At 47.1% G+C, this 26301-nt stretch overlaps 2 protein-coding genes across 6 annotated transcripts in view; both read right to left on the reverse strand.

The window, feature by feature from the left end:
- Positions 1-11889: 11889 nt before the first annotated feature.
- Positions 11890-17923, reverse strand: LOC147648268 (zinc finger protein 541-like). The gene is made up of 9 exons (XM_086867326.1): positions 17763-17923; positions 16419-16468; positions 16120-16259; positions 15565-15668; positions 14938-15013; positions 14510-14598; positions 13892-13975; positions 13008-13171; positions 11890-12543 (listed from the first exon to the last, which is right to left on the reverse strand). Exons 2-9 carry the CDS (start codon positions 16448-16450, stop codon positions 12447-12449), a joined length of 786 nt encoding a protein of 261 aa, XP_086723452.1. The 5' UTR covers positions 16451-16468; positions 17763-17923; the 3' UTR covers positions 11890-12446.
- A 4180-nt stretch (positions 17924-22103) lies between these two features.
- The window catches only part of LOC147648269 (serine/threonine-protein kinase PAK 3-like), a 50420-nt gene continuing 46222 nt past the window's right edge, over positions 22104-26301 (reverse strand). For 4 of the 5 annotated variants that reach the window (XM_086869825.1, XM_086869827.1, XM_086869828.1 and 1 more), the window contains 6 exons: positions 26183-26282; positions 25579-25775; positions 25119-25253; positions 22946-23197; positions 22630-22797; positions 22104-22278 (listed from right to left, as the gene is read on the reverse strand). In XM_086869825.1, the coding sequence (XP_086725951.1) occupies positions 23153-23197; positions 25119-25253; positions 25579-25775; positions 26183-26282 (477 nt within the window). In that variant the 3' untranslated portion in view covers positions 22104-22278; positions 22630-22797; positions 22946-23152. The remainder of the gene's footprint in view (positions 22279-22629; positions 22798-22945; positions 23198-25118; positions 25254-25578; positions 25776-26182; positions 26283-26301) is intronic. The other variant, XM_086869829.1, reaches the window with a different exon arrangement.

Consider the following 26301-nt stretch of genomic DNA (forward strand, 5'->3'; position numbering starts at 1 on the left):
AGACCACTGCAGTATCCCTGAAACTTCTGAAGAGTAAAACTCCCTTAAAAGGTATTACTGTGTTCACTGTGTTTGCTGATGGCTTGGGAAAACCAGGAAAAGCAATTGTTCCTTGTGGAAGGAAGAAAGGGAGTGGCAAACATTAGGTCATGAAAAGGGGTCAGCTCAGTTAGCTGAGCTACATGCCATAACCGTGGCTTTTCAGCGTTTTCCCCATACTCCTTTAAACACAGTCACTGACTCTGCCGATGTTGCAGCCATTACACAGAGATTAGATCCAGCTCTATTAAAGGAAATTGACAATGCACAGTTATTTGGCTTAGTCAAAACCCTGCGGCGTAGCATTCAATCAAGAAATCGTCTTTACTACATCCTTCACATCAGAAGCCACACCAGTCTTCCAGGTTTTATTACAGAGGGCAACGCACCAGCAGATCACTTAGCTAGCCCCGCCGGCACAGCACCACAACCAGACACACTTGCCCGAGCAAAAGCCTCACACACGCCGCCTTCTTCCATCAAGGTGTTGCAGCTCCACGGAGGCAATTTATGCTGCGGAACACAGAAGCTCGTAACATAGTTAATAGCTGCCCTGACTGCCAGAGCCACACTGCTCCACCACAAAGGGGACTTAATCCCCGTGGCTTCAAAGCTTTCCAAATCTGGCAGACTGATGTCATACATATTCCTGAATTTAGACTGCAATAGGAGCGTGTGTCAATTGATTCCTTTTCATCGGCAATCTGGGCGTCAGTACACTCAGGAGAAAAAGGTCGGGATGCCATCGCACATTGTTGATTAGCCTTTGCTGCTTTGGGCATCCCCCGTAACATCCAAAGAGAAAACCGACCTGCTTATACCTCCCAAAAAAGTAGACAATTTCTACAGCTATGGGGTGTGTCACACCAAACGGGTATTCCCCATTTATTAACTGGACAGGCTATCGTAGAACAAGCACAGGGCACTTTAAAACACATCTTAGATAAACAAAACGGGGGAATGTGTAGCACAACACGACAGAGTAGAGTAGAAAAAGCTGTTTACACCCTAAATCACTTAACAGCAGCGGAACGATCCCAGAACCCAGTAATGTTGAGTCATTTCCGGTCACAACATTTGTCTGGTGATGCCCTGTCTCCCACACCTAAAGTAATGAACAAAGACATGAATACGAATAAGTGGGAAGGCCCATGGGAACCCATTGCATTCCCTGTGTTTCACTGGACACCAGACCACGGTGGTGAGTAGCCAGGGGTGTCTGCCCTGCACCTACATGCTGCCCAGGAGACATCATCTCCCTGACCAAGCTCCAGCAGAAGTTGTGGAGCCGTGACGACTCGTGCAGTTGATCTGTGGTGATCTGGGACCTTTAGAGATGACAAGTTTATTTGAGGATTTTTATCTGTTTATGACCACAAAGACTTTCTAAGGTGAGAACTTGAGTATTTAGTTGATGAGTCAAAAAGTGACTTAGACAAGCGGTTTTTTTTTCCTTTCTTGAGGTTTCCCAGGATTCTAAGGTTAAACTGTTTCCTGTTCTTGGAGTTAAGCCTTAAAGTTGTAACTTTGAAGTTAGCAAGCCTGCAGCATGCTACTCTGAGAGTTTGGATCACTGGAAATGCCATTTGACAGCTCCTGGATATGACTGTCACATCACCAGGGATACAACAAGAGGTATCACTGGCTGAAAGGAACTAGGCCTGTAGGGTTAGGTGGAAGGTCCAAGTGCCCTGTTTGTCACCCTGTCTCCAAAGGGCCAGGAGACAGCATGACAGATACTGCTTTTATATTTAAAAAAAAAGGGGGGAATGTTTGGGAGGTTTTGGCTGCCCTGCTCTTCTATGCTTTCTGGCTGGAAATGCAATTGCACTTTCTGCCTCATCCACAAGTCCACGGCTGGGCAAAACCTGGCCAATGGCCATATTGCAAAGGCAGGGTAGGCTGGAGTTGATAAAGGAAGGAGACTGTTCCCAATTCCAAACCATACCAGAACGCCCACAGGAGGGACATTTAAGAAAGAATTCAGAAGTGAATGTAGAGCCATATTGCGTGGGAGACAAGGAAAGGAATCTTGCAAGTGGCTTGGGGGTTTCTAGGATTTTTATTGCGAGTCTGCTGCTAGCTGGCATTGGAGAAAGTAATCCTGAAGTGTTCCTGGTCATGTCCTCAACTTCCTCAATTGTTTTGCTGCAAGTGTCCTACATTTTCATTTGAAAAGCACTCGGAGTGGAGATTTTTGTGGCAGGGGCCATGTGACCTGTAGAAAGAAGAGGGGAAATAATACCAGTGATACAAACACCACCAATAGGAAAGCAGCCACAGAGCCAAGTAATTTCTCTGAAGAATTTGGTCTCCACTGACTGGTGACAAGTCATGAGTTTAAGGGGAATCTAGGAAGCCCACAGTTCTGGTCAATTTAGTCTGACTAGCACACACACGTTCACTGGGCCATTTGCTAGGTCACAACCTTCTGCTGCTCAGGAAACAATCCCCACTTTTTTCTTTACTGCACAGGGAAGCTCAGGCAAAGCCCACCCACTCCCAGCTGCCCTCAAAGGCCAAAGGAACGCTCCAAAGTGCTCCCTGGCTGCCTCCAAGCACCACAATGGCTTCAGTAGGGGTTGCAAAATGTCTGTGTGACACTAAAGTGAGGAGGAACATGTGCTATTGCGGCTCATGCTGAAGCACATACACTAGAATACACTGCTCAATCTGACAAAGAATGCACAGGACGTACTCAGCAGCTTCAGGCACCTCCTTAGCAGCCTGACAGCCAGCCCTCTCCCCCAGCTCCAGCCTGGCTCTGCCAGGTGGCTTCCTGGGGGACCTCCCTGCTTCTGAGAGACAGCTCTGGCCTTCCCATTCTTTTCAGGCCAGCAACAGCATTCGTGTCTTCTAAAATTTACCAGAACAGTGAATGTCATTTTTCACAACTGGGGACTCATCTGGGAGGAGCACCTCACCTCTGAGACCACTGAGAGATCCTGAGCAGAGAAAAGGTGCGCCCTGCTGACTTCAGTAGACCTCGCTCCTCTGCCATGAATCAGCGGCTGCAGGTAAAAACCCTGTGGATGTCATGAATAAAATCTCTCAAGAAATCCACCCCGCTTAAAATACTGTGTTTAGTTGTGTACAGTTAATGTTCTCATCCCATTTGTAAACCTTGTGCACCTTGTTTACTCCGATGGTTATTAGTAATGTTAATTACTTAGCAGTTTCTCAAGTGTTTTAAAGGTTCTTGTGAGACATTCCTGTACCCTTTCCCTTACTTCCTTGCTACTCTGTAACAAAGCTGCTCCCATGGGGGCTAAATCAAACTAACAAAAGCAACCCATTAGAAAGGTATGCCACAGAAGGAGCAACTCCCATGGAGGCTGTGCCACACCAGAACAAAGAAACTCCCAGGAAGATGTGCAACCGAGTAATATGCAAACAAAGGCATGCGAGACACCAAAACAAGGAGCTAACAGGAATAAAAGGACAGGGAAACATATTCTAGCAAGCTATGATGAAAGATCATCTTCCTGCATCACCTAAGCCTGCTTAGAAACCATCTTCCTGCATCTCCATGACCTCAAGAGGACTGGAAAGGACTGACCCCCCTAGACTACGAGCCAGAACAACAGGTGTCCTGGCTACTCTCATGAGGATGGAAGCCCCAGCTCTGCAGTGTGTGCTGCAGAGCTGAATTGTGCCTCCTCCTTGGAGCTGCCAGTGTGGGAATGGCCGTGGTGCAAGCAACTCCTCGGGCCCCCCACCCGAAGAGCTGAATCCTAAGAAAGGCATCAAACAGGAGTCTTGTCTCCTGGCCAATTTCCTTCAGTGGACAAGGAGACAGATAAAGCACAGGAGAGGGAAAATGCTCCCTAAATCACAGAATTTAGCTGCATAATTCTTGTGCATGAAGACCCAGAGAAGACAAAAGATTGTAAGTATTTTTCAGGAGAGCAGGAAGGGAGGTTGCAAGACAGCCTCTGGGGTGACTGGGACTGAGTCTCAGGGGAGGGATTGGACCCCTCTGGGGAAGGGAGACAAATGTTTCCCTGGCACAATCCACTGGGAAAACAAGATAAATGTGGGGATCCCCAAAACTTCCCCCAAACAATTTGAGGATTAAATCCAATAAATTTGGGCTTAAAGCGACCAAACTGAAGATTAATCCAAGAAACCTGGAACATTTTTTTACAATACCCATGGGTGGATATTAACAAGTGACTTGAAAGTAAAAGGTATCTTATTGTTGTCTTGTTGTGACTAAGATGAGTGAGGGTGAGTGACAGATGTGAGAGAGTAAGGGTAAATAAATGTATGTGGTTGTTGATTGAAAGTTTGAGTTTGTTTTCTGGAGGGAGGTAGATTGTATTGTGTTGTTAAAGGAGAAAGATTTTCTGTGCTGTGGAGGGGTGAGAGTGGGGACAGGGACAATGCCACCAGAGGGTCTTGATGGGGCTGGGTCACAGTGGGGACACTTGGTGTTGATTCCCTTCCTCCCTAGGGGCTTCTGTCTTGGAGTCTCGGAATGGCAAACCAGGGCTGGGGCTTGCGGTCCAAGGGCCCCCAGAGTTCTGCCCCAAATTGGTTTTCAGTGAGACTGCCCCAGGGTGGCAGCTCTGGTCCCAGAGCAGAGTCAAGGTTATTTTTAGAAGCGACTCCCTCCTCCCAGCACTTTCTTTTCCCCCGGGCAAATGGAGCCTCTGGGGGACAGTTGCTCCTGTTGCTGTGAGCTAGCATATGGCTCGGCCAGGGCCCTGGGGAGGAGAAGCAGAAGCATTTGAGGGTTTTTTAGGGTTTTGCCCCACTGGGGCTGCAGTGGCAGCAGTGAAAAGATTTTCCTGAGGGATAGTGCTCCTGCAGCTACTCCCTGAGGAGCTGTGGCCTGCTGTGGCACTTGGAGTGGTGGATCAGCCTCAGGAGTGGAGTGGGGCTCCTGTTGGGTTGGACTCCGTAGGTCTTCCGGAGCAGCTGGGCAATGAGGTCAGGGCTCGAGGGGTACCCTGGGAATAAGTTCAGCTCTCCCCTCTCAAGTGGGGCAAGGGTGGAGGCCATCTAGATCTTGGTGCCCATAGATTGTTTAAACTCATTTAGGGCTCTTCCCAGCCCACAGAGCCCTGCTCTGGTTTTTCCGGTGCCTTCAGGGGGGCTGGTTGAGCCCCAGATGCTGGTCTGGGTTCCCCGTGTTCCGGTCCCCGCTCCAGGAACAGGGGGATCAGAGGGGCTCTCAGTAGCTCCTGGAAACCTCCTGAAGCTGTGAAACAGGCCAGGAACATGCTGTGGAGTGGGTTGTTCCCAGTGCCTACTTCAAATAGTGAAAGAGTTGGAGGAGTTCCCCTGGGACCCAAGTTTTCCGGGTCTTCTAGAGCCCCGGGCACATTTGGTTCTCTGATTTCAGGAGTGGAGACTAATGTGGAACTATCTCAGAGAGCTCTTTCTTGGCCAGATGTGCGAGTGGGGTGCGAAGCAGCGCCAACGTGTGGCATGAGCTCCAATCCAGGGGCACTCTGTGGCTGCAGTACTTGTTTTCCTGGGTCTCAGAAGAATTCCCTGTGTGATTGTGCTGTGAGTTTCTGCAGCGGTGGGCCGTGTCTCTGCTTAAAGTCTTGGATTTTGGGGAGAACAGTGAAGTTTAGAGAAGGGTTTGGAAGGATTCCAGGAGATGCACCCAGGGAGAGAGTAGGGAGGAAGTAAGCTCTCTTTGGTTTTTCTGGGGGGAGGTGAGTGCCATCTGAAGCCTTTGATAACTTTGAGGGTAGGCCCTCAAGAAGAGGTATTAGAATTTGTGGTTGATTCTGAAGCAGGAAGAACTTATGTAGTAAAAATTACAGAAAGATGTGGTGTAGGTGGTAACACAGTAGAAGTAGCAGGGGGAGAAGAGTTTGAGATTCCTGTCACTGGAGCTGTAGAAATTCGAAGGAAAACCAGCATAAGAACAGGAGATGTTTTACTAGTTCCTGGAGCTAAGACATCAACTTGCTGGGAAGGGACTTGCAAATACAATTAAAAATGGGGGTTGTGCCAAGGAAAGAAAATACCAGGAACAGCTAGGGATGCCGGGTTGGGGGTTGCCACGTTTGAGGGGTTTGTTTGACCGCTTTTTTGCGAGCGTCAGGATCTGGAAGGCTGTTGCAAGGGCTGGTCCGTGTGGGTGGCCACCAGAGGGGCCCGGCTCGGAGGCTTCTGGTTTTCACGCAGCCGGTGGAGGTGGCGTGGGGCGCGGTTTGCAAGGGGCGCTGCTGAGGTCCGACCTGCCTTTACTGTGCCGGGTGTGGAGAGGCACAGGGCTGCTGGACACGCTCGCTGGCCCGGCAGCAGTGCTGGGTGCGGTTCGCGCAGTTCACCGCTGGCCCGGTGACAGAGGCGTCAGAGCGGAGCGCTGGAGCCCAGCACTGTGGGCTCCGGGCACTGCCCGTGGGCTGTGCTGGGGCTGGCTGTGTTGAACATGCCAGTCCTGTGTGTGGGGACAGCGCAGCAGGGCTAGGCGGGGCACGGGCTTCGCCCCCAGGGTCCCCACACAGGTGGCTGTCTATGAGTCCCCCTCGCCTGCAGAGTGAGCTGCTAAAACAGAGCTCGCCCTGCCCAGAGCCACGGCAGCAGCGGGGCAGGAGTGAGGGACAGCCTGGAAGAGCTGCTGTGAGTAAAAAGAGCAGTGGGGGATGAGACCAAGGCAAAATAGCCTTAATCTCTCGCTAGTTCTCCAAACTTCACCAAGGTGTTTAGTTTTAATTTCTTAAAGTAAGATTTCTTTTTCCTCTCTTCCTTTATTTCCTTTTTTCCTCGTTGTTAAGAGGAAGAGGTTTTTTTGTCTTCAGAAACTGTTATGTAATAAATTTTTATTGTTTGTTAATCAAATTTAATAGGATTACTAAAATAAAATTTAATTATTAAGGTTTTTTTAAGAGCTAATATTGCAGAAACGCCTAAGCACAATGACCACATGTCCGGCTGTGAAGGCAAGAGGCTGAAACTGCAGAGCTGAAGCTGCAAGATGCTGTCCGGCTGTACAAAGGGGAAGTAGAACATCTCCTTATTCAGGAGAATTGCCTCCCCGCCACCACCGGGAGGCAGAAGACCCCCTAGCAACAGGAGGCGCAGGCGCTGATGTGATCCAGGAAGACACAGAGGCAGAGACTGTATAAAAAAGGGAACCTCCTCAGCCAAGGCTGAGCGTGTGGGACGCTTAAGAGGAAGTGTCCTCCGGCTGCCCCAGCTGGCTTTTGCTTGCTTTACTGCTTGCTGGATTAATAAAATTGGCTTTCATTAATTATTGTTTAAATTGTCCCTTTTATTTTGTCACGCCAATTTATAACAGTTAGAAGAAGAAGTCTGTGAAGCTAAACAGTTAGATATTACCCAGAGGGTAAAAAGGTAATAAATGGGATTCATCTCATGTCAACACTAGCCTGGCCTTTCTTGTTTAACTAATTATAGCTCACACAAAGAAAAAATTGCCTCTACATTTACTTTCAAGCTTTTTATAAAAAACGCAAATGTTTTAGACAATGCCAATAAAAAATCCTGATGTGATGTTTTCACTGTCCTGTGCTATTAAGAAGTCCTTTCAGGTACTACTGATAACTGAGACAGCAGTCTGCACCAAAGCAAGAGGGCAAATCCATGCCACACCAGTAAAATCAAAGGAGCAGTGAAGGAAGCTGAAGAAGGGATTGTAACATCTAAGCCGGGTGATACCAAATTGAGTCTTAAGTGGGGACTTGGTGGTAATGAGCTAGGCCAATCCAAGTGATCCAAGGAATGTACAAAAAATCCTGCCTATCTGGGAAGTAAGGCTTAGTTTATGTCAGTAGTTTCAAGTGCCACCTAGACAAGTTCTGAGACTCCTTCAATACCCACCTTGGGGAGGAATACTTCAAACAGGAACACCGGACTGTTTCAGTCAAGAGATCCTCATGTTCTGCCTTTAACCTGTGACTTATATAAAGCAGGGGATGGAATTACAACTTCCTTAAGTGCCATCCCATACACCCTGTCTGAATCATGCCAATACTAAACATACTAGCTGAGTTAAATTGTGGAAAACTTAGTATTGTAGTTCACAAAGTTAAAGCTCTCATTGCATGAAGTATTGTATTGTGCCAAATCTATTGAGAACAATTGAAATAATAACTTTGCTTTGTGGATGGGAATTACTAGTGCCTGTTGAATGGGAAATACCTGAGGAATGGTGAGAAACTATGGTTAAGAGGTGTCAAAAGCAATTTGCCTGGAAATTGCAAAAGAAAAGAAGTAAGGAGGAACTAGAGGGCAAGACCGGGTTGGCCGCTGTAGTCGCCACCAAAAAGATCCTGTACAGCTGCTATGGGCTGCAGCCCCATAGGGAGGGGAGGGGAGGTGAGGGTATAAGCCATACTCAACTTCTGTTATTCCTTCTTCTGTCACTTGTACTTTGCCTTTTCCCTTTCAAGACACTGGCAAGGCCATGTTACAAATGCTTCCGAAAGCTTTGCATGAAAAACCACCAGAGTTCCTATTTTATTCCTCACACCCAGTCAACAGTCACTGTTATGTGCCACCAAAATGAAATACTTGTATGCAGAAATGGGAAAAAGTATTAGATTACAGAAAATCTAAGAACAAGTGGTAACAGCTTGGCAAACAAATGTCCAAAAAGAGAAAAATGGATTTGTTTCACATTTGCCATTAAGGGAAAAGTCCAAGATTTGGTAAAGGAAAAACTGTCAAGAAAAAAAGACAAAGCCAGCATAGCAATCTAGCCCTGTATTAACCTCACGTCAGGACCTGTATACAAAGCTTAAACAGCAGTTAAACAGAGAAATAGATATCTCAAAATTAATAAAGAACCTGTTTGTAAAATTAGGGGAAAGGATAAGTAAGGAACTTAATATAACTGACTGCTGATTCTGTGGAGGGACTTTGATGACAGAGTGTTATAAATCCATATTGTGATATTGGTTTTCACAAGTATTAGGATGAGTATTGTATGTTAAATGCTCTGCAGCTCCACTTCATTTCATTTCCTGAGAGTTCCATAACAGTTTACTTCAAATAACAATTTTCTATCTTCAGCCTTCTTGGGTCCTAATATATCCATGTAAATTCTGTTATAAATGACAATATAATATTGGCTCTTGCATTTATGTATTAGCTTTTGCATGTTGTTAATAATCACAAGTATTTTGATATAGTACAATTTACAATTCCTAGATATGAATATTCCTTTAATTTAACTGCTTGTTAGTATAATATAATCTATCAGTTTATTTCTATTTAATTTATGTTTGTTTATTTATATTTATATAAAGTTTATATAAATAGTAGTGTGATAAATAGATGTTATATCCTAGGCCTTAGCAAAATATTAAAATGGAGACTATGAAATGTTAAAATGCAGTTATGTAATGAACCCAGAGAATGGTGTAAAACAATGATGTTGTTTCTCACATCTGCAGACAGGCCTCTCCAAGTAATAAGATAACAGTGACAAAAAACAGAGCACCAGAGAAGAATTTATTGACTTCTTCTCGTTATCAGGGAGTGGGAAGCAACAGGATGGAATCACAGGAAGAAATAAAATATATATTTATACTTAATCTACAGGATGTCATACAGACAAGTCAGAGGTTAAAAGCAAACAGAAGAGTTCCTGAAACATCAAAACCTCACAAGAATGTTTGAATAATGTATAAACTTATGAATATGCATGTACCCCCATCAGTGGAATAGTATCTAGAGAACACTGTTTTAAGCTAATGATGTGTTCTTTGGCCAATTGCCAAAAACACCCCAGCGCTTGATATTGTCCCTTTTTATCCCGTATTAAACTTCAAAATTTTAAAGAGTGAACTTTGTTTTTCACAATTCTACCTCCAAAGTAGTGTTGTGTGGCAGAATAATACTGGAGATTGTGAAAAACAAAGTTCACACTTTAGAATTTTTAGTAAGTTTAATGAGGGATAAGAAAAGGGACAAAAGTATCCAGCACTAAGGTGTCTCTGGCCGGTTGGCCAGAGAGCATGCTGTAGATTTGAAACAGTGTTATCTTTATACTGTATCATTCCTGAGGCTCATGCATATTCATGTGTTTTAGTATTCAAACTTTCTTGCCAACAATTGATATTTCAGGCTCCCTTCTTGTTTGTTTTTTAACCTCTGACCTGCCTGCAGGATATTCCATTGATGAGGTCTTCCCGTGTTCCCATCCTGTTGTTTCACACTTGCCAAGTGTGAGGATGGAGAAAACCTTCCTGCATGCTTATGCTCTGGTTTCCATCATCCTTATCACATAGGAAATATATATCTACCACTGTGCTGACGAAGGTGAGGAATGCCAAAGCCTTTATGGCTGGGCTGCTGAAAAACATATGGCCCAACCATCTTTCCTAGGGAGAAGGAAACCTGGGAGTTGAGGAGTAACAGAAGCTTTTGAACCTTCATTTCTTTCAGTCTGCTCTCCAGGAAATGTCTCTAGGAAAAATACATTTCTTTAAATTCCATGACAAGTGGAAGAGTTGAAGCAGTGGAAAACAGGCAAACAGGAAAACATTGAAGAAATCTTACAGCCTCTGGCCTGGAGGAACCATCTTGTTCACTGTTAGGTTTCCTTGTGACTTAAAAACCAATGAATTTGCTTATGCTAGCAACACTTCACAGAATCCTGCCATGTCACCAATAACAGTGCCTGCACTAGGGCTCCTCTTGAAATAACCTAATATTAAGCTGAGAGCTGAAATGTGTTACAGTATCTGAGAAAGCATGAAATGCCAGACTGCAAGCATTCAGTTAATCTACATGCACACGAATCTCTGCATTTAGTTGAGGAAACAAGATCATGAAAGCCTATGGGCTAGAAACTAGAAGTCCACAAATCTACAAATAACAGGTCAGATTTTAAAAGGGATTGTCGCTGTTGGACGCTAAATGATTCACACAGACACAGCTCAATGTATGATAGAAAAAGAAATTCACACTAATGGCCTTCCACCTTGTTTTACTACTTAGGTCCCAGACAGGGCAAAACAGAGCCTGTTTTACTGCTTTCCTGCCTCATGTTAGGCAAAAGCAAATCTTGCTTCCTTCCCAGCCTGCTTGTTGCACACACACAGCAGCAAACCCCGGGGACAGCTGTAACAAGGCCCAGTGCAAAGCAGATGCTTTGGAGGCTCCAAATCCCACCTGCAGCGGCTCCGTCAGACAAGAGCAAGCTTCTGTCAGCATCCCAGCACCAGCCTGGTAGTTCCCCCCTCCCTCGTCTCCTCTCCATTCTCCCCAGCCCCTGCTCCCAAGACCTTGCCAGGCCATGCCATTTGCTGGGCTAGATAAAGGAGCGAGTTTCCTGCTCCTTTGGTGCAAATACCAAAGCTGTGAGAAGTGAGAGGATAATGTTCACTCCCGCTTTGCTTGATCTAAGGAGGTTGGTGGAGGCCCAGAGCGGGAGGCTGGTCTTTGAAAGAGAAACCGAAAGTGAGCTGCTGCTTTCTTGGATGTTAATGCATGTGGATGTTAATTTTATAGAATGGCAGAGGTTGGAAAAGTCCTTGAAGGTGGCCAAGTCCATCTGTCCAGCAAAATGGAACAAAGCTGTGTTGCTTGGCGACCAAAAGTACTCAAACCCCCGGCTTTTATCCCTCCAAGTATAATGAGACAAGCCCACTCACATAGATGCAATTCATTGAATTAAACAAAGCCTCCCTTTTCACTGCAAGCTGAGGTTTTTAGGAATAGAAGGATGAAAGCCCACCATGATTTCACTGGCACCATGGGGACACACCTTTGGAAGTCCTGCCAGCTGGGGAAGGGGCTGGGCCTGTGGGAGGATGCACGTGCCCAGATCCTTCTCAGGGCCAATAGCGTGTTTGCAACACCAAACAAATGGAACAGACATTGCTGGAGTGATTTCAGACAGACAAAAAGACAAAATGGAACAAACTTTGCTTTAATGAGAAAGACAGCTTTTGTCTTCATGAAAACAAGAGAACAAAAGATGGAGCTTAACGAACAGCAAACCTCTTACATTGACTGATAAGAATCGAACAATAATAATCTAATAAGCGAATAATCAAATCTAATAATCAAATAATAACAATATAATAACCTACTAACCTAATAATCTAATAATCAAATAATCTAATCATCATAATAATATAATAATCCTAATAAATCTTTAAGAATGCTAATGAATCTTAACTATCAAATTGGGAAATGTCGCTAATAATCGGATCTAATAATCTAACAATAATAACCTAATAACCTAATAACCTAATAATCTAATAATCTAATCATAATAATAATCCTAATAAATCTTTAAGAACGCTAATGAATCTTAAGTAACAAATGGAGAAATGTCTATCTAGTCAACTAAACAGAAGAATGAATAATCCTAAAAACTTAAAAATCTTAAAAAACTTAAAAAACTTATTTCTATCTAGACCATCTGACAGATAATTTCTGTTAGCCCCAGATAAGTGGCAGGCTTAATTGGTTCTTTTCTTCTTGGGGAGAGGCCCTGCTTCCTTCCGTGCGCGATGTCTTCTCCTATGTGCGTTCCTTTCCTGCACGGTTTCAAACACCCTGGAAGACAGGAAACAAAGCAGCCATTGTTAATTCAATGCACACCATTAAAGCAAGCTCCAAGATTTCCATTTCTCCGTGAATTTCTGTCTTTTCTGGCTGTGGCACCTCTGTAAATTGATCAGAAGCATAAATCTGATCTTTCTTGTTGCAGTTCCTTCAAATGTCTTCCTCCTCTCGCTTCATCTTCTTTTGGATTTGATCAGCACCATCAAAGCAAGCTTTGGTCTACCTATTCCTTCTTGTGTACGAATTGTGTCTTGGTGGGGCAGGGCAAGGTTTCCCTGGGAATGCTGGGCTTTAGCTAAGCTCTTTGGGGTGAAAGTGGCTTGTAAGGCTTTGCACGGCGGTGAGAGGCGGTCCTGCGAGTGCCCTCAGCTTCCCCTGTGGTGCCTTTGAACACGGTCAGCCTGTTTCAGTCCAAAGGCGCAGGCTTTGAGCAGAAAGAGGTAGAACTTGCGCACCGTTTGCACTGGCCGCAGGGAAAGGGGCCTCCCGCCGAATGGGGTGGCTGGGGCGCTTGGCAGCAGGGACACTCCGCGTTGCGGGCCCTCTTGCGGCTTCTCTTCCCTGTCTTCCCGTTCTCCTTTCTGGGAGGGCTTTGGCTCCTCTTTGGTTCGCTCACAGTCTGGAAATCCAAGAATCCTGATCAATTTTTCCTTCCTCTCACCAAGCTGGAAATCAGAGCGTCCAGCGCCAGAATCTATTGGCCTAAGCAAATTCCTCCCAAGCCTAAAGAGCTGGGAAAACAGCTGGATTTGGGGGCGGGCTGCAGCGGAATGCAAACACAGCACTTGGAGGAAAAAACGCCTCCTTTCTACTGCCTGAAGGGGTGGGATCCATACGTGGGTATCTATAGTTCTCCTTTTCTTAACTGGACCTCTCTGCCCAGCATCTGTTTACCCCTACTTTTCCTCCCTGTCTAGGGAATGACTTTTAAATTCAGCCAAATTCCTAAAGACACATGGTTACCCAGTTTCTACTGCCCAAACTAATCTCTCTCTCTCTCTCTCAGTGTCTGTGAAGCAAATTCTGGTTTGTCAGTAAGGAAAGTTTCAGCAGAGCCACAGCACGGGCAGCTCCTTTTTGGGGAGTACACTGGGATGCTACAAAAGGTCCCTGAACATCTGCAGAATCTGCACGAGCGCAGCCAGGATTACTGATGTTTTGATGTTTTGATGTTTTGATGTTTGATGATCAAGGCCTGGGCAGCATCTGCTGCGCCTTTCCAGTGTACGGGACAATGTGATCCTGGCAGAGCGGTGCCTCCCAGGCTTGCCAGCAGGTTTTGTCCCCTTCTCCCAGTTTCTCCACCCTCCGGCCTTGTCTTGATTTTCTTCCCACTCACCTGAGCAAGACTTTTGGCAAGTTTATGTTCTTTCTTCCAGGTGTAGTAGTACTCCACACACTGTGCCACAGTCTTGCTCTGAACCTGTTGGGAAGAGAAGAAGAAGGAATCTAAAATGGCCATCCTGTAGGGTGCATTGGAGAACAATTGGAGAGTTCTGGAGTCACCTAGGAAGCAAAATGATGGAGTAAATTGAGTAGGGTGTAAAATGAAATAAATAAGGTGTAACAGAGACCTTGTGCAATGTAATGTACAGTGTATGATGCTGTGTGGGAAGATATGGGATGCACAGATCAACAACAAATCCATGAAGCACAGTTTTTCTTTCCCCCACTGGGTTCTCAGCTCTCCCAGCACCATCTGCTGTGGAAGCATCAGCGCACCTAGGAGACCAAATCTGACAGAATAAGCCTTTGTGTTCCGAAAGAGCTTGGAGGAAAGGGCCTTTGAGGCAGAATCACCCCTCTCTTGCAGGCCTTTGATGTCCTGTTTCATTATTACTTGATTATTTCGGGTATTTGAGAAGAGAGAGAGACTGGATTCCAGCATCTGGGAGCAGAAATAATCAACATTTCCTCCTGATGATCTGCTAGGGTCAAGAATGTCCTATGGCTTTACCTGCTTCTGGATGAGATGAAAATCCTTGCCATAGGTGTGAAAAGCCTTTTCGAAGGACTCCTTCTCCTCAGGTGTCCATATGTCAGAGTCTGGCAAAAAAAGCAGCAGGTAAATTGGTCCCTCCATCCACTTGGAGTAGATCCCACTGGCTGCCAAAACAAAATTGGCGCCATCCACCTTTCACCTGTGTACATGTCTGCTCCCTTGGAAAGTAATGAAGACAAGAGCAGGCATTCCCCAGGAAGGATAAAAAAAAAACCCATGGAAAACTCCAAGGAAAGCTGAAGGGGGAGATGCTGCTGCTTTCCCCTGCCCCAGGCAAGAGGAGGCCTTGTGATGGCATTATTTGTTGGAGCACAAATGCTTGCCATGGCAATTAAGGGGACGGCAGTATCTGTCAGTGAAGGAACAAGCTGTGCTTCGCTTACCTGCGTAATGATAATCAGCCAAGGGGTGGCCTTGAGGTGTGGGAGGCCCCCCTGAGAGCAACATGTCCAGAGCCTCCTGCAAGATCAAAGGGAAAAAGGCTTTAGCTTCCCCACCATAGAAAGGAGCCAAAGAACCATCAACGCTACCTTTCAGCTACTTTGCCTCTTCAGGGGTTCAGTCCAGTGGATCTCATATGGGTTCAACACTGGGGTTTGCTCCCAAACCTTCCTTTTTACTGCCCAACTCTTTGATCCTGCTCCCCAAGAGTGGCACGTTGGTCACCCACTCAATGCTTCTCCTGAGCCCAGAATTGCCTCTGCTCACTGAGGCTTGTGGGGATTTCCCCTCAACTCCCCCCAGAATGTTTTAGAGCACACAGATGTGCGGGAGATCGACAAGGGAGCAGGCTGTGGGACCTGCCAGCAGCTCCTCCAGGAGAGATATTGTCCCTGCTCAAGCCAGTTGGGCTCACCCCTGCTGTAGCTGGAGGAGACACAGCAGGCAGCAAGTTGTCCACTTCTTGTTAGCCCCCCTCTACAAAGAGCAGCCAGGAGAGGCTATCCCAGTGCCCAGGCCTTAGGAATTCCCTGTCCACTCTTCTGGGCACCCAAAGTGCCGCTTCTTACCGGAAGGCTGCCGCGTGCCTGGTGCAGGCAGTGCAGGGCCAGCTCCAGGTTAGCCGCTGGCCCGGAAACGCCACGGGCGCTGGCCATGTCCAACAGTTGTCTTACTGCAAGCACAACAAAACCCCAGTGAAAGTCAGGCTTGAAGCAAGAAAGGGGAAAGCTTGCAATACAAGGGAGAAGGAAAGCACAAGAGCTGAAGACAGCCAAGCGGTTGGAGAGCGTGGAAAGGATAGCAAAGAAAGGGGCAGCTGAACCAAGGGCCCACGTAGTGCTGGCTCTCTCTCCCATGAAAGCAGCCTTTGGAATAAGAAGCAGGGGCCAATCTCTCCTCTTCCAGTGGCAAATGCCCCCGACCGATATGGAGAGCAGGAAAGTTGCTCTTTTCCCACCCTGCTGCAGAAATGGAGCATTCTCCTTGCCTCTAACCCTCCCATGGAAGAAGACGGGTGAGACAAGGAGAGATGCAGAGCATGCAAAAAGCTGCCTTTTACCAACAAAAAGCTGCCTTTTACACACCCAAGTATCTCAGGGGTGGAAGAAAAGCTTGACCGCTACCTCTGTCAGGTTTTTCCATGGCAGAGTCATCTTCCTCCCAAGGCTTCCAGACCAGGGACGCGTGCTCTTCATCCTCACTCGGTGGTGTGGTCTGCAGCTCAGGGAGCTCAGCCTGAAAGTCACTGCCAACCTTGATGTGTCTAAAGGGAAAAGGGATGGAGGGAAGAAAGGCAAGTGGTCAAGAGACACTTGATGCCATGGGCAGGCTTGAAGCAATCCCAGCCCAACTCTGAAATAACAGTTCTCCTCCTCGCCATCCCTCAAGTTTGCCGCTCTTTTATCCCTTGGACAAAACTCACGGTCGAATCTGGGCTCTTGCTTTCCTTTTCATTGTGCCTCTCCTTTCCACCTGGAAGAGAGCAAAACAAAGGCCCAGGTAAAAAAACTTCAGCCATGATGTGTTGCTAGCCTTCCTTCTCATCCTCATCATTGCAAAGCACAAGCTCCTGCGTCCCAGCTCCCCTCTGTTTGGCGCAATTGCTGCGTTTTTCACTTGGAACTTGCGAGGCAGGAGCCTCTGGCAGCCTGCAGTGTCCTCAAGAGGGGAAGACTGAAGGACAGGCAGTCTTGCCTTCAGGCTTCACTTCAGTCCTGGGGCCAGTGAGAAGACCCAAGAGGATGGCACGCAAGTTGTGCCAGGGGAGGCTGAGCTTGGATAGGAGGAAAAGGTTCTTCAGCCAGAGGGTGGCTGGGCACTGGCACAGCCTCCCCAGGGAAGGGGTCACAGCACCAAGCCTGACAGAACTCAAAAAATGGACATTTGGACATTGCTCTTGGGCACAGGGTGTGATTCTTGAGGCTGTCCTGGGCAGGGCCAGGAGCCAGACTCAACTTTCTGGGTGCCTTCCAACCCAGAAAATTCTGCCAAATTCTGTGACTGTGTTGTTGAGAAGGACCACTCCAGACGGCCCCATTTCACAGCTGCCTCTGCCCATGAGGCACAACCAGCCCCACAGGCATTGAAAAACATAGAGAAATCCATCCCAATATCTCAATAGAGATAAGAGGATCTATCCCCTGTCATTCATCTACAGAGACCCAATGCAGGTGGAACAAAAGAATCTAGAAAGATACTAAAATCTAATGTCGCTGTAAATGATGAAAGTGTGTAAGTATAGAAGAATGGCTGCAAGCAGACCATTTTTGTAGGTGAAAGGCTGTATTGGAGGACAAGCCTGGCAAACTGATTCCATGCCTTGAACAGCAGGGATCCCAGAGGAGAAGTGCCAACATTCTGGTTTTGAACGCTTTGGAGGAGGCGTAAGGAGAGCCAGGGCCTGATACAGGACTTTTATGGACACTGAAGCCCTGAACTCGTCAGTAATGACCAGATTGTTTAAGGGTCACCACAAGATAGTTGTAGGACTTCAGTGGGTAGCAAGGAGGACTTTTAATCAGAAAATCTCATTGGTGGATGAGAATGTGAAACTGCACGGTGACCGTTCTCTATGTCCTCTATGGAAAGCTCTGGATTTCCACAGATGGAGGCATGATTATTCCTCCAGAAGCTGGAGCCCGCTTTCATGCGTCACCTCGTCTGGGGAACGGGAGCACAGACCGTGTCTGCCGTGGCTGGTGGGAGAGCCAAGCGGAGCCTCCTGCCGTCCTCTTAGCGCTTTGAGGGCAAAGGGGGATTTTCTTACCTTTGCCAGTGCCAAAGTAGTGTGGGGATGCCTGCTGGCAGACGAGCTCGGGATGTCTATCCAGAGGCCAGATCTGGCACTGAGGCTAGAAGGTGGCTGGCCAGGGGCAGCCCAGGAGCAGATCCTGCAGCTGCTGCTCCAGCGCTGGTCCAGCACCAGTGTTCCACCAACAGCCACAGGAGTGGGAGACAATGACGACAGTCGCTATGGGCACAGCCACACATTCCATGCCCAGGGGACCCAGGGGACCCAGGGGACACAAACAGCGCTGGGGCACCTTTGCCTCTTTTACTTCTGCTGCTGCAAGGTTGCTCTGAGCACCTTCCCAGTGGGGCATTTCTCGACGGTCCTCTGGACGGGGCAAAGCAGTGCAGGGAGAGCTCTGGGTCTTCTCCGTGCTTCTCTGGAAGGTGCCTGCAGCTGAACGGGAGCCTGGCTCTGTCAAAGGGCCCATAGCACACTGTCTGCACTGCAGAAGCAGAAGGATCCTGGCCCTGGCTCTGCTCCAGCTCCGAGAGGAGCAAGAGCCTGCCAGTTGTTCAGTGGAGAGGCAGCTACAAAGCTTTTTCCTCAAAGTGGAAGCATTCATCCAGCCCCCTTTTATAAACTGTCAGATGCCTAGTGATGTCTCTTGATGGTGTTTTCCCTCCTTTGAGCTGACCAGTCTCTCACCTCAACAGTCGTTCCCTGAAACTTGGAGAAACAGGATGTTTTTCAGGGGAATTGATGGGGAAACGCCACCAGCAATTCCCTAGCAAACATTTAATGCCCAATTCCTTTTTTCTTTCTTCCAGCTCCCTTGGAGAAGTGAGATGTTAGTCTCAAAAGACTGGGAGACTAGCACGAACAGAATTACTTTTTCACACTAATGGCCTTCCCACTTGTTTTAGGTCCCAGATAGGGCGGAACCGAGCCTGTTTTACTGCTTTCCTGCCTCATGTTAGGAAAAAGCAAATCTTGCTTCCTTCCCAGCCTGCTTGTTGCACACACACAGCATCAAACCCCGGGGGCAGCTGTAACAAGGCCCAGTGCAAAGCAGATGCTTTGGAGGCTCCAAATCCCACCTGCAGCGGCTCCGTCAGACAAGAGCAAGCTTCTGTCAGCATCCCAGCACCAGCCTGGTAGTTCCCCCCTCCCTCGTCTCCTCTCCATTCTCCCCAGCCCCTGCTCCCAAGACCTTGCCAGGCCATGCCATTTGCTGGGCTAGATAAAGGAGCGAGTTTCCTGCTCCTTTGGTGCAAATACCAAAGCTGTGAGAAGTGAGAGGATAATGTTCACTCCCGCTTTGCTTGATCTAAGGAGGTTGGTGGAGGCCCAGAGCGGGAGGCTGGTCTTTGAAAGAGAAACCGAAAGTGAGCTGCTGCTTTCTTGGATGTGTGAGGAAAAAGACAAAACTTTGGGGGTTCAAATAAACTAGGGTGTTTATTAAGGGAAAAAAGAAAAGGGGAGGAAGGGATAATGGGTGAGGGAGTAAAAAGAAAATAAATTTTATAAAAGTCCCAGGTCTGAGGATTGAGGAATCCTTTGGCCGAACCGGGGTTTTGGTCCCAAAGCAAGAACTCGGCGGCACTGCAGTGAATGCTGCTAATCTGCACTCAAATTTATATAAAAAAGTCTCTAAAAGAGATGTAGACCGAAGTGTGCAGTGTCAGGTCCTCAGCTGCAGCTAATCCACAGTAAAAGGGCAGCTCTTCAAACTTCACAGGTCCTTTTATAATCTCTGTCCCCTCAGCTTGTTGCTGGCAGTCCCACCCCTGTAGTTGTTGTTGATTGGTGCTGGTAACATCTTCTCCTCCAACAGTTTGCTGTCCTTGGGGTAACTGAGGTTTTGGAGGGAAAGTTCCTCATTAGTATGCACCGTTGCCCTGGTGTCAAGTTGCAAGTCTTCTGGGGCAGGTTAAAAATTCTTTCTAAGATGCTGCTGGTGAGGGGATTTGCTTGGAAAACTTTGAAAGTAACAAACTTAAAAGAGATTATTAAACTTACAAACAATGCATCAATGGCAACAAACAAATGAGTAAGGGACTACAAAAAGAGGGATAATGCTTATGACAATTAAACATTCAATTGGAACACACAAAAAACCACAACCAGTACAATTCTACAATGAACAACTTCTAAGCAACAAAAACAACAACAACAAACAATTCCACATGCAAATGCCAATCTCAGGTTTTATAGATGACAGATGTTAATGCACGTGGATGTTAATTTTATAGAATGGCAGAGGTTGGAAAAGTCCTTGAAGGTGGCCAAGTCCATCTGTCCAGCAAAATGGAACAAAGCTGTGTTGCTTGGCGACCAAAAGTACTCAAACCCCCAGCTTTTATCCCTCCAAGTATAATGAGACAAGCCCACTCACATAGATGCAATTCATTGAATTGAACAAAGCCTCCCTTTTCACTGCAAGCTGAGGTTTTTAGGAATCCAAGGATGAAAGCCCACCATGATTTCACTGGCACCATGGGGACACACCTTTGGAAGTCCTGCCAGCTGGGGAAGGGGCTGGGCCTGTGGGAGGATGCACGTGCCCAGATCCTTCTCAGGGCCAATAGCGTGTTTGCAACACCAAACAAATGGAACAGACATTGCTGGAGTGATTTCAGACAGACAAAAAGACAAAATGGAACAAACTTTGCTTTAATGAGAAAGACAGCTTTTGTCTTCATGAAAACAAGAGAACAAAAGATGGAGCTTAATGAACAACACCAAAGCTCTTACATTGACTGATAAGAATCGAACACTAATAATCTAATAATCTAATCTAATAATCTAATGATAACAATAGCCTAATAACCTAATAATCTAATAATCAGATAATCTAATCATCATAATAATCTAACAATCCTAATAAATCTTTAAGAAAGCTAATGAATCTTAACTAACAAATTGAGAAATGTCGCTAGTAATCGAATCTAATAATCTAACAATAATAATCTAAGAAGCTAATAACCTAATAATGTAATATTCAAATAATCTAATCATCATAATAATCTAATAATCCTAATAAATCTTTAAGAATGCTAATGAATCTTAAGTAACAAATGGAGAAATGTCTATCTAGTCAACTAAATAGAAGAATGAACAATCCTAAAAACTGAAAAATCAATCTATCTAGATTTCTATCCAGACCATTTGACAGATAATTCTTGTTAGCCCTGGACAAGTGGCAGGCTTAATTTGGTCTTTTCTTCTTGGGGAGTGTCCCTGTTTTAGAATACAGGTGTCTGCTAGGGAGGGCAGGAGCCTCCCTTGCAATGAACAAATATAGCCCCCCTCCCTTCAAATTATTATAATTCCGAAATCAAGGGGCCTTCCAGCAGAGATCTGGGGATAGGAATTACAGTTCTTTACTAGTATAACCAGGCAAACAACAATAACTACAGCATTAGCAAGAAAACAGAACCAGGGACCCCGTGACAGCTTTCTCAGCTGAGATGGGAAGGGATGGAGGAGAGGCTTTGTTTCACAAACCCCTCGGGCGGGCAGTGCCGGTGCTCCTGCAGGGCTCTGAGGAACAGTCGGCTGGAACAGCAGGGATGAGCAGAGATCCTGGGCTGGTGGCTGAGATGTATCAGGACCTCCGTGGTGGTGCCTGGCACTGCCACACGTCCCGGCAGGACAGGGGGTGCGAGGCCACCAACAAAGAGGGAAGAAGGAGAAGAAGCAGCAGCTCCATCTGGGTGATGGCGAAATTCCCTTCTCCCCACCGCAGCAGCTCTGCACCCAAAGTTTCCTTCTCCGAAGCTGAAGAAAGCCCGCCAAACTATCCCCACCCTCCTTTTTCCTGCCCCCTTCCCCCTCTGGGCCTGGCCAAACTCTTTTGTCACCCACCAAGTACCCACAGTTAGGTTGTCCTTGCAACTAATGGGTAAAAATTCCATGGGCAAGCTAGAACTAAAAAATAGGACACCTAACCCCCAACAAAGAGGTATCACTGGCTGAAAGGGACTAGGCCTGTAGGGTTAGGTGGAAGGTCCAAGTGCCCTTTTCGTCACCCTGTCTCCAAAGGGCCAGGAGACAGGATGACAGATACTGCTTTTATATTTAAAAACAAAAAGGGGGGAATGTTTGGGAGGTTTTGGCTGCCCTGCTCTTCATTGCTTTCTGGCTGGAAATGCAATTGCACTTTCTGCCTCATCCACAAGTCCATGGCTGGGGAAAACCTGGCCAATGGCCATATTCCAAAGGCAGGGTAGGCTGGAGTTGATAAAGGAAGGAGACTGTTCCCAATTCCAAACCATACCAGAACGCCCACAGGAGGGACATTTAAGAAAGAATTCAGAAGTGAATGTAGAGCCATATTGCGTGGGAGACAAGGAAAGGAATCTTGCAAGTGGCTTGGGGGTTTCTAGGATTTTTATTGCGAGTCTGCTGCTAGCTGGCATTGGAGAAAGTAATCCTGAAGTGTTCCTGGTCATGTCCTCAGCTTCCTCAATTGCTTTGCTGCAAGTGTCCTACGTTTTCATTTGAAAAGCACTCGGAGTGGAGATTTTTGTGGCAGGGGCCATGTGATCTGTTGAAAGAAGAGGGGAAGTAAAACCAGCTCTCCCACATCTCCAGCCTGGCTCTGCCAGGTGGCTTCCTGGGGGATCTCCCTGCTTCTGAGAGACAGCTCTGGCCTTCCCATTCTTTTCAGGCCAGCAACAGCATTCATGCTTTCCTCACATCTGCACCCTGGCAGCCTCTCACCTGAGAGGCTCTGTCCCTCATGGCACAAAGGTCTCTCCAGCACTGTTGACCAAGGACCAGTTAAGAGACAATCCCAGACAGACAGACAGACAGACAGACAGACAGTGTCCAGAGAAGCAGTGCCCAGAAGGAGCCCAGAGGGGTCCAAAACAACACACAAACTCTCTTTTCATACCTTTTGACTCTTGACTGGCCCTGCTTCATACGTCTTCTTGTTCAGCGTTCAAGGTGCCAACTTCCTGCTTCATCTCTCCTGCTCCCTCTCTACATCTGCCAGGAAGTTTTCTCCTTGCAGCAGCAGCTGCTCCTGCACCTCCACATGCTGACATTCCATCTCACAGGCCTGGTGGGGGGAGGAAGACACTTGCAGATGAAGTCCCAGACAAGCTCCCCAAAGAAAGAGTGGAAGCTTCATGCCCCACACAACACCCCCCCAGCTGGAAAGGGCACATTAATAGTGACTTTGTGCTCTCCAGCACCTGTGTCCTTACCAGAAATTTAGAAGGAGGATCAGCAGATGGGAGAAAAGGAGATGCCACCTTCCTTTCCTGCTCTGATGGCTGCCTGTTTCCTGGCCCCTGGCTCCTCAGGATTTCTGCCTGCTCTCAGAGGCTCTGTTCTCCAAGTGCTCAGGTGGTCCTCGTCATCCCCTCTGCTTCCTGCATTACTTTGCTGCCGGGATGACAGCCATGGGGTTGTCAGAAGAGGCTGGAGAGAGGCTCGGCTAATCTGAGAAATGGATGCTGCCCAGAGGGAAAAAGAAACAAAAGAAACCAAATGAAAAAAGGCAAAGGAAAGAGGAACCATTGTTTTCCCAACTGAGCTTCTAACAGGGTTGTGAGAAATTAAGTGGAGATTTGTGTCAATCTAATGGTGACACTCACCCATGTCTGTGTGTCTGCGAGCAATACAGAGACCATGGGATTATTACTAAGAAGTGGTTTGAAAATCAGCTAAAATAAAGCATGGAAGTAAAGTTGAACAAAATAATTATATAACAATCAGCTTTTAGATAACAGCTTGTTCTAACAACCAAATATTAAACTTTAAACTACCTTGTATCTTTGTATAAACTAGTTTGAAGGAAAACTTGTAATCACTTAAAAAAAGGGAAATAAGACCAACAGGAGCTAAAAAGCTCTAGAAAAGCATTTTGAAACATGCTTTGGAACATTTTGAGTTTTGTAATAACTAAAGAAAGAGCCTATGAAGCTATTTTTAGAGAAGTTAGCTTTGAGTTGGAAAATGACTGAAAGAAAGCTTGCAAAATACATTCTGACTAACAAAACATACACTTAGTTAAACAAACTGCTAATAGAAAACAATATTTTAAGAGAAAGATGAGAGACTACGGACACAGCAGAAGACCGTCTCGGACCAGCTCCCCAACAGATGTTCAAGAACCACAACCACTGATTAGGAGGGAAAACCAAGTAGAAAATAAGTGAGGATTTGAGGAAGTGAAGTGCCTAGAAAGGCATAAGAGACGAGCTTTGGAGACCTGAATTTGTGCATTGCTTAGGGTAGAGGAACTCAACGCACCCAGCGCATTGTAAAAACTTGCTCAGCTTTTATCAAACCAATTAATAAATTGGCTATATTGCCTGATGTACTGGCAAGTCTAGCATTTTCATTTATAACAGGGTCAAGCTGGTTTCCTCTAGTGTCCAGAAACACACAGATACAAGTGGCAGAGCACAGATGGACTCAATTCTGGCATCTTCCTCCACAGCAGGGACAGCCGAGGAAGTGGCCCGCTCAGCAGCTCCCCATCTGCCACAAAACCTGGCAGCAAAGCCGCAGCGCTTCTCATCTACGTGACCGGGCCAGGCAGCACATGGGGCTGGCACAAATGCTGCTCAGCTGTCCCTGTTTGGCTGGCAGAAACCCCTAAGAGTGGGCCAGGAGGGACAAGCTGGGTCCCCTGTGAGGCTCACCCTCAGCCCCCACAGCCCCTGCCTTCCCACAGATCAGCCTAGAAGCGCTTGGCAGGGACTGCTTTCATTGGGATCTCCAAACCCCACTGCGGGCCTCTGTCCCCAGCACTGCGATACTTCAGTTCCTTGGCTAGCAGGTAAACCTGAAAACAGCACCCGAGAGCAAAAGAGGGCCTCAGAAATGACGAGAAGTTGAGAGTTCTCCTCTGAGCAACGGCTGTGAGAATTGGGCTTGTTTAGCCTGGAGAAGGGCAATCTGCAAGGAGACCTTTCAATATTTGAAGGGGCTTCTAAAAAAGATGAGGACACATCTATTCACAGGGCCAATTGCAAGAGCCAAGGGGAAATGGTTTTAAACTAAGAGAGTTGATTCAGATTGGCTCTAAGGAAGAAAGTCTTTAGCAGGAGAGTGCTGAAACACTGGCACAGGTTGCCCAGAGAGCTGGCAGGTGCCCCAACGCTGGCAACATTCAAGGTCAGCTTGGCTGGGGCTCTGAGCAACTTGATCTACTTGAAGATATCCTTGCCAGTGGCAGGGGCCTTGGACTAGATGACCTTCAGCAGTCCCTTCTAACCTGAAGTAGTCTTGGATCCTACTTGGTTTTCATGTGAAAAGCAACCAGACTGGAGATTAAGATGGGAGGGCCCATCTGATGCACTGGAGCTCGGCCCAGGAGCAAACCCTGACAGGGAACACTCTTTGGCCTGCAGCCACTCTGCACTGTACCTCCAGAAGTTCCTTGGCAGAGCCTCTCTTGTCCACATCCATCTGCAGGCAATGTTCCAGAAATTCACACAAGCTGGGATGTAGGCTTAGCTTGTCCAGATCTGGAACTCCTTGTGTGCCTATCAGATACTTAGCCTGAGGAAGAAGGAAACAGACTCTACGTGATTCTTTCATATCCTTAAGTACCCACCTAGACCCCATATTTGAAGGCCCAGTCTGCAGTGGCAATTTCTTGCCTAGCAAATGGTGAGAGATGAGCCTTTTCTCCCAAAAGAAAAAGGCCCCAGGGCTGCCTCAGCTATTCCAACATCCAGCAGCTCTTGCCTTGACAGTTTACGTGGGCCCCAGGGACATTTTAGAAGTGGGCCTTCTTGGAAGCTGTCCAAGCCGTGGGAATGGGATTGTGTCTAATGGAGACAGAGCAGAAGGCCACTGGCATGTGGGCTTATTTGCACCTTACCATAGCACTGGTTTTCCAAGTATACGGAGCCTCTCCTATGGCCATTTCTATTCCCACAATCCCAAGGGACCAGATGTCCACTTTGGGGCCGTATGGCTCTCTCCTGACAACCTCGGGTGCCATCCAGCGAGTGGTCCCGGCCATACACCTCGGTTTACTCTGCTCAGGGCTGAGCACAGCACAGAGGCCAAAATCAGCTGAGGAGACAAACAAACACTGCTTCAAGGAGGAAACCAAGGGAAAATGTTCCTCAGTCTAAGTCTCAGAATGCAATGCTGAATCAAGGTGGAAAAGGAGCTGTGCTCTTGTGCAGCCTCAGGGCTGCAGCCATGCATATGGGGAACTGTCCACTTAGCAAACCCAAACCATTCACACCGTGGCTTTCCTCATTCACCTGAAGCTTTAGACTGAACTTCTCTCCCTCTGGAGTGAGCACGTACAAGCCAACCTTGACACCTTGTTGCTCTCTACACCTCTTAGCACCTTGCAGCAGTGCCCTGAGCTTGCAGGAGTGCTGCGTGCACTCTCAGCAGCAGCTGGCAGCCACTCAAAAGCAGCCCCACACCACCTCCCTGCAGCGCTGCACCTGACCAAGAATACCCACCCAACTTGACAGAGCCATCCAGGCCCAGAAGTATATTGTCACTTTTGATGTCTCTGTGGATCACGTCGTTGGCATGAAGGAAGGCCAGTCCTTGCAGGCACTGGGAGAGAAAAAAGAAA

Source organism: Cyanistes caeruleus, chromosome Z, assembly GCF_971803275.1.
Source record: "Cyanistes caeruleus chromosome Z, bCyaCae1.hap1.1, whole genome shotgun sequence".
NCBI lineage: Eukaryota > Metazoa > Chordata > Aves > Passeriformes > Paridae > Cyanistes > Cyanistes caeruleus.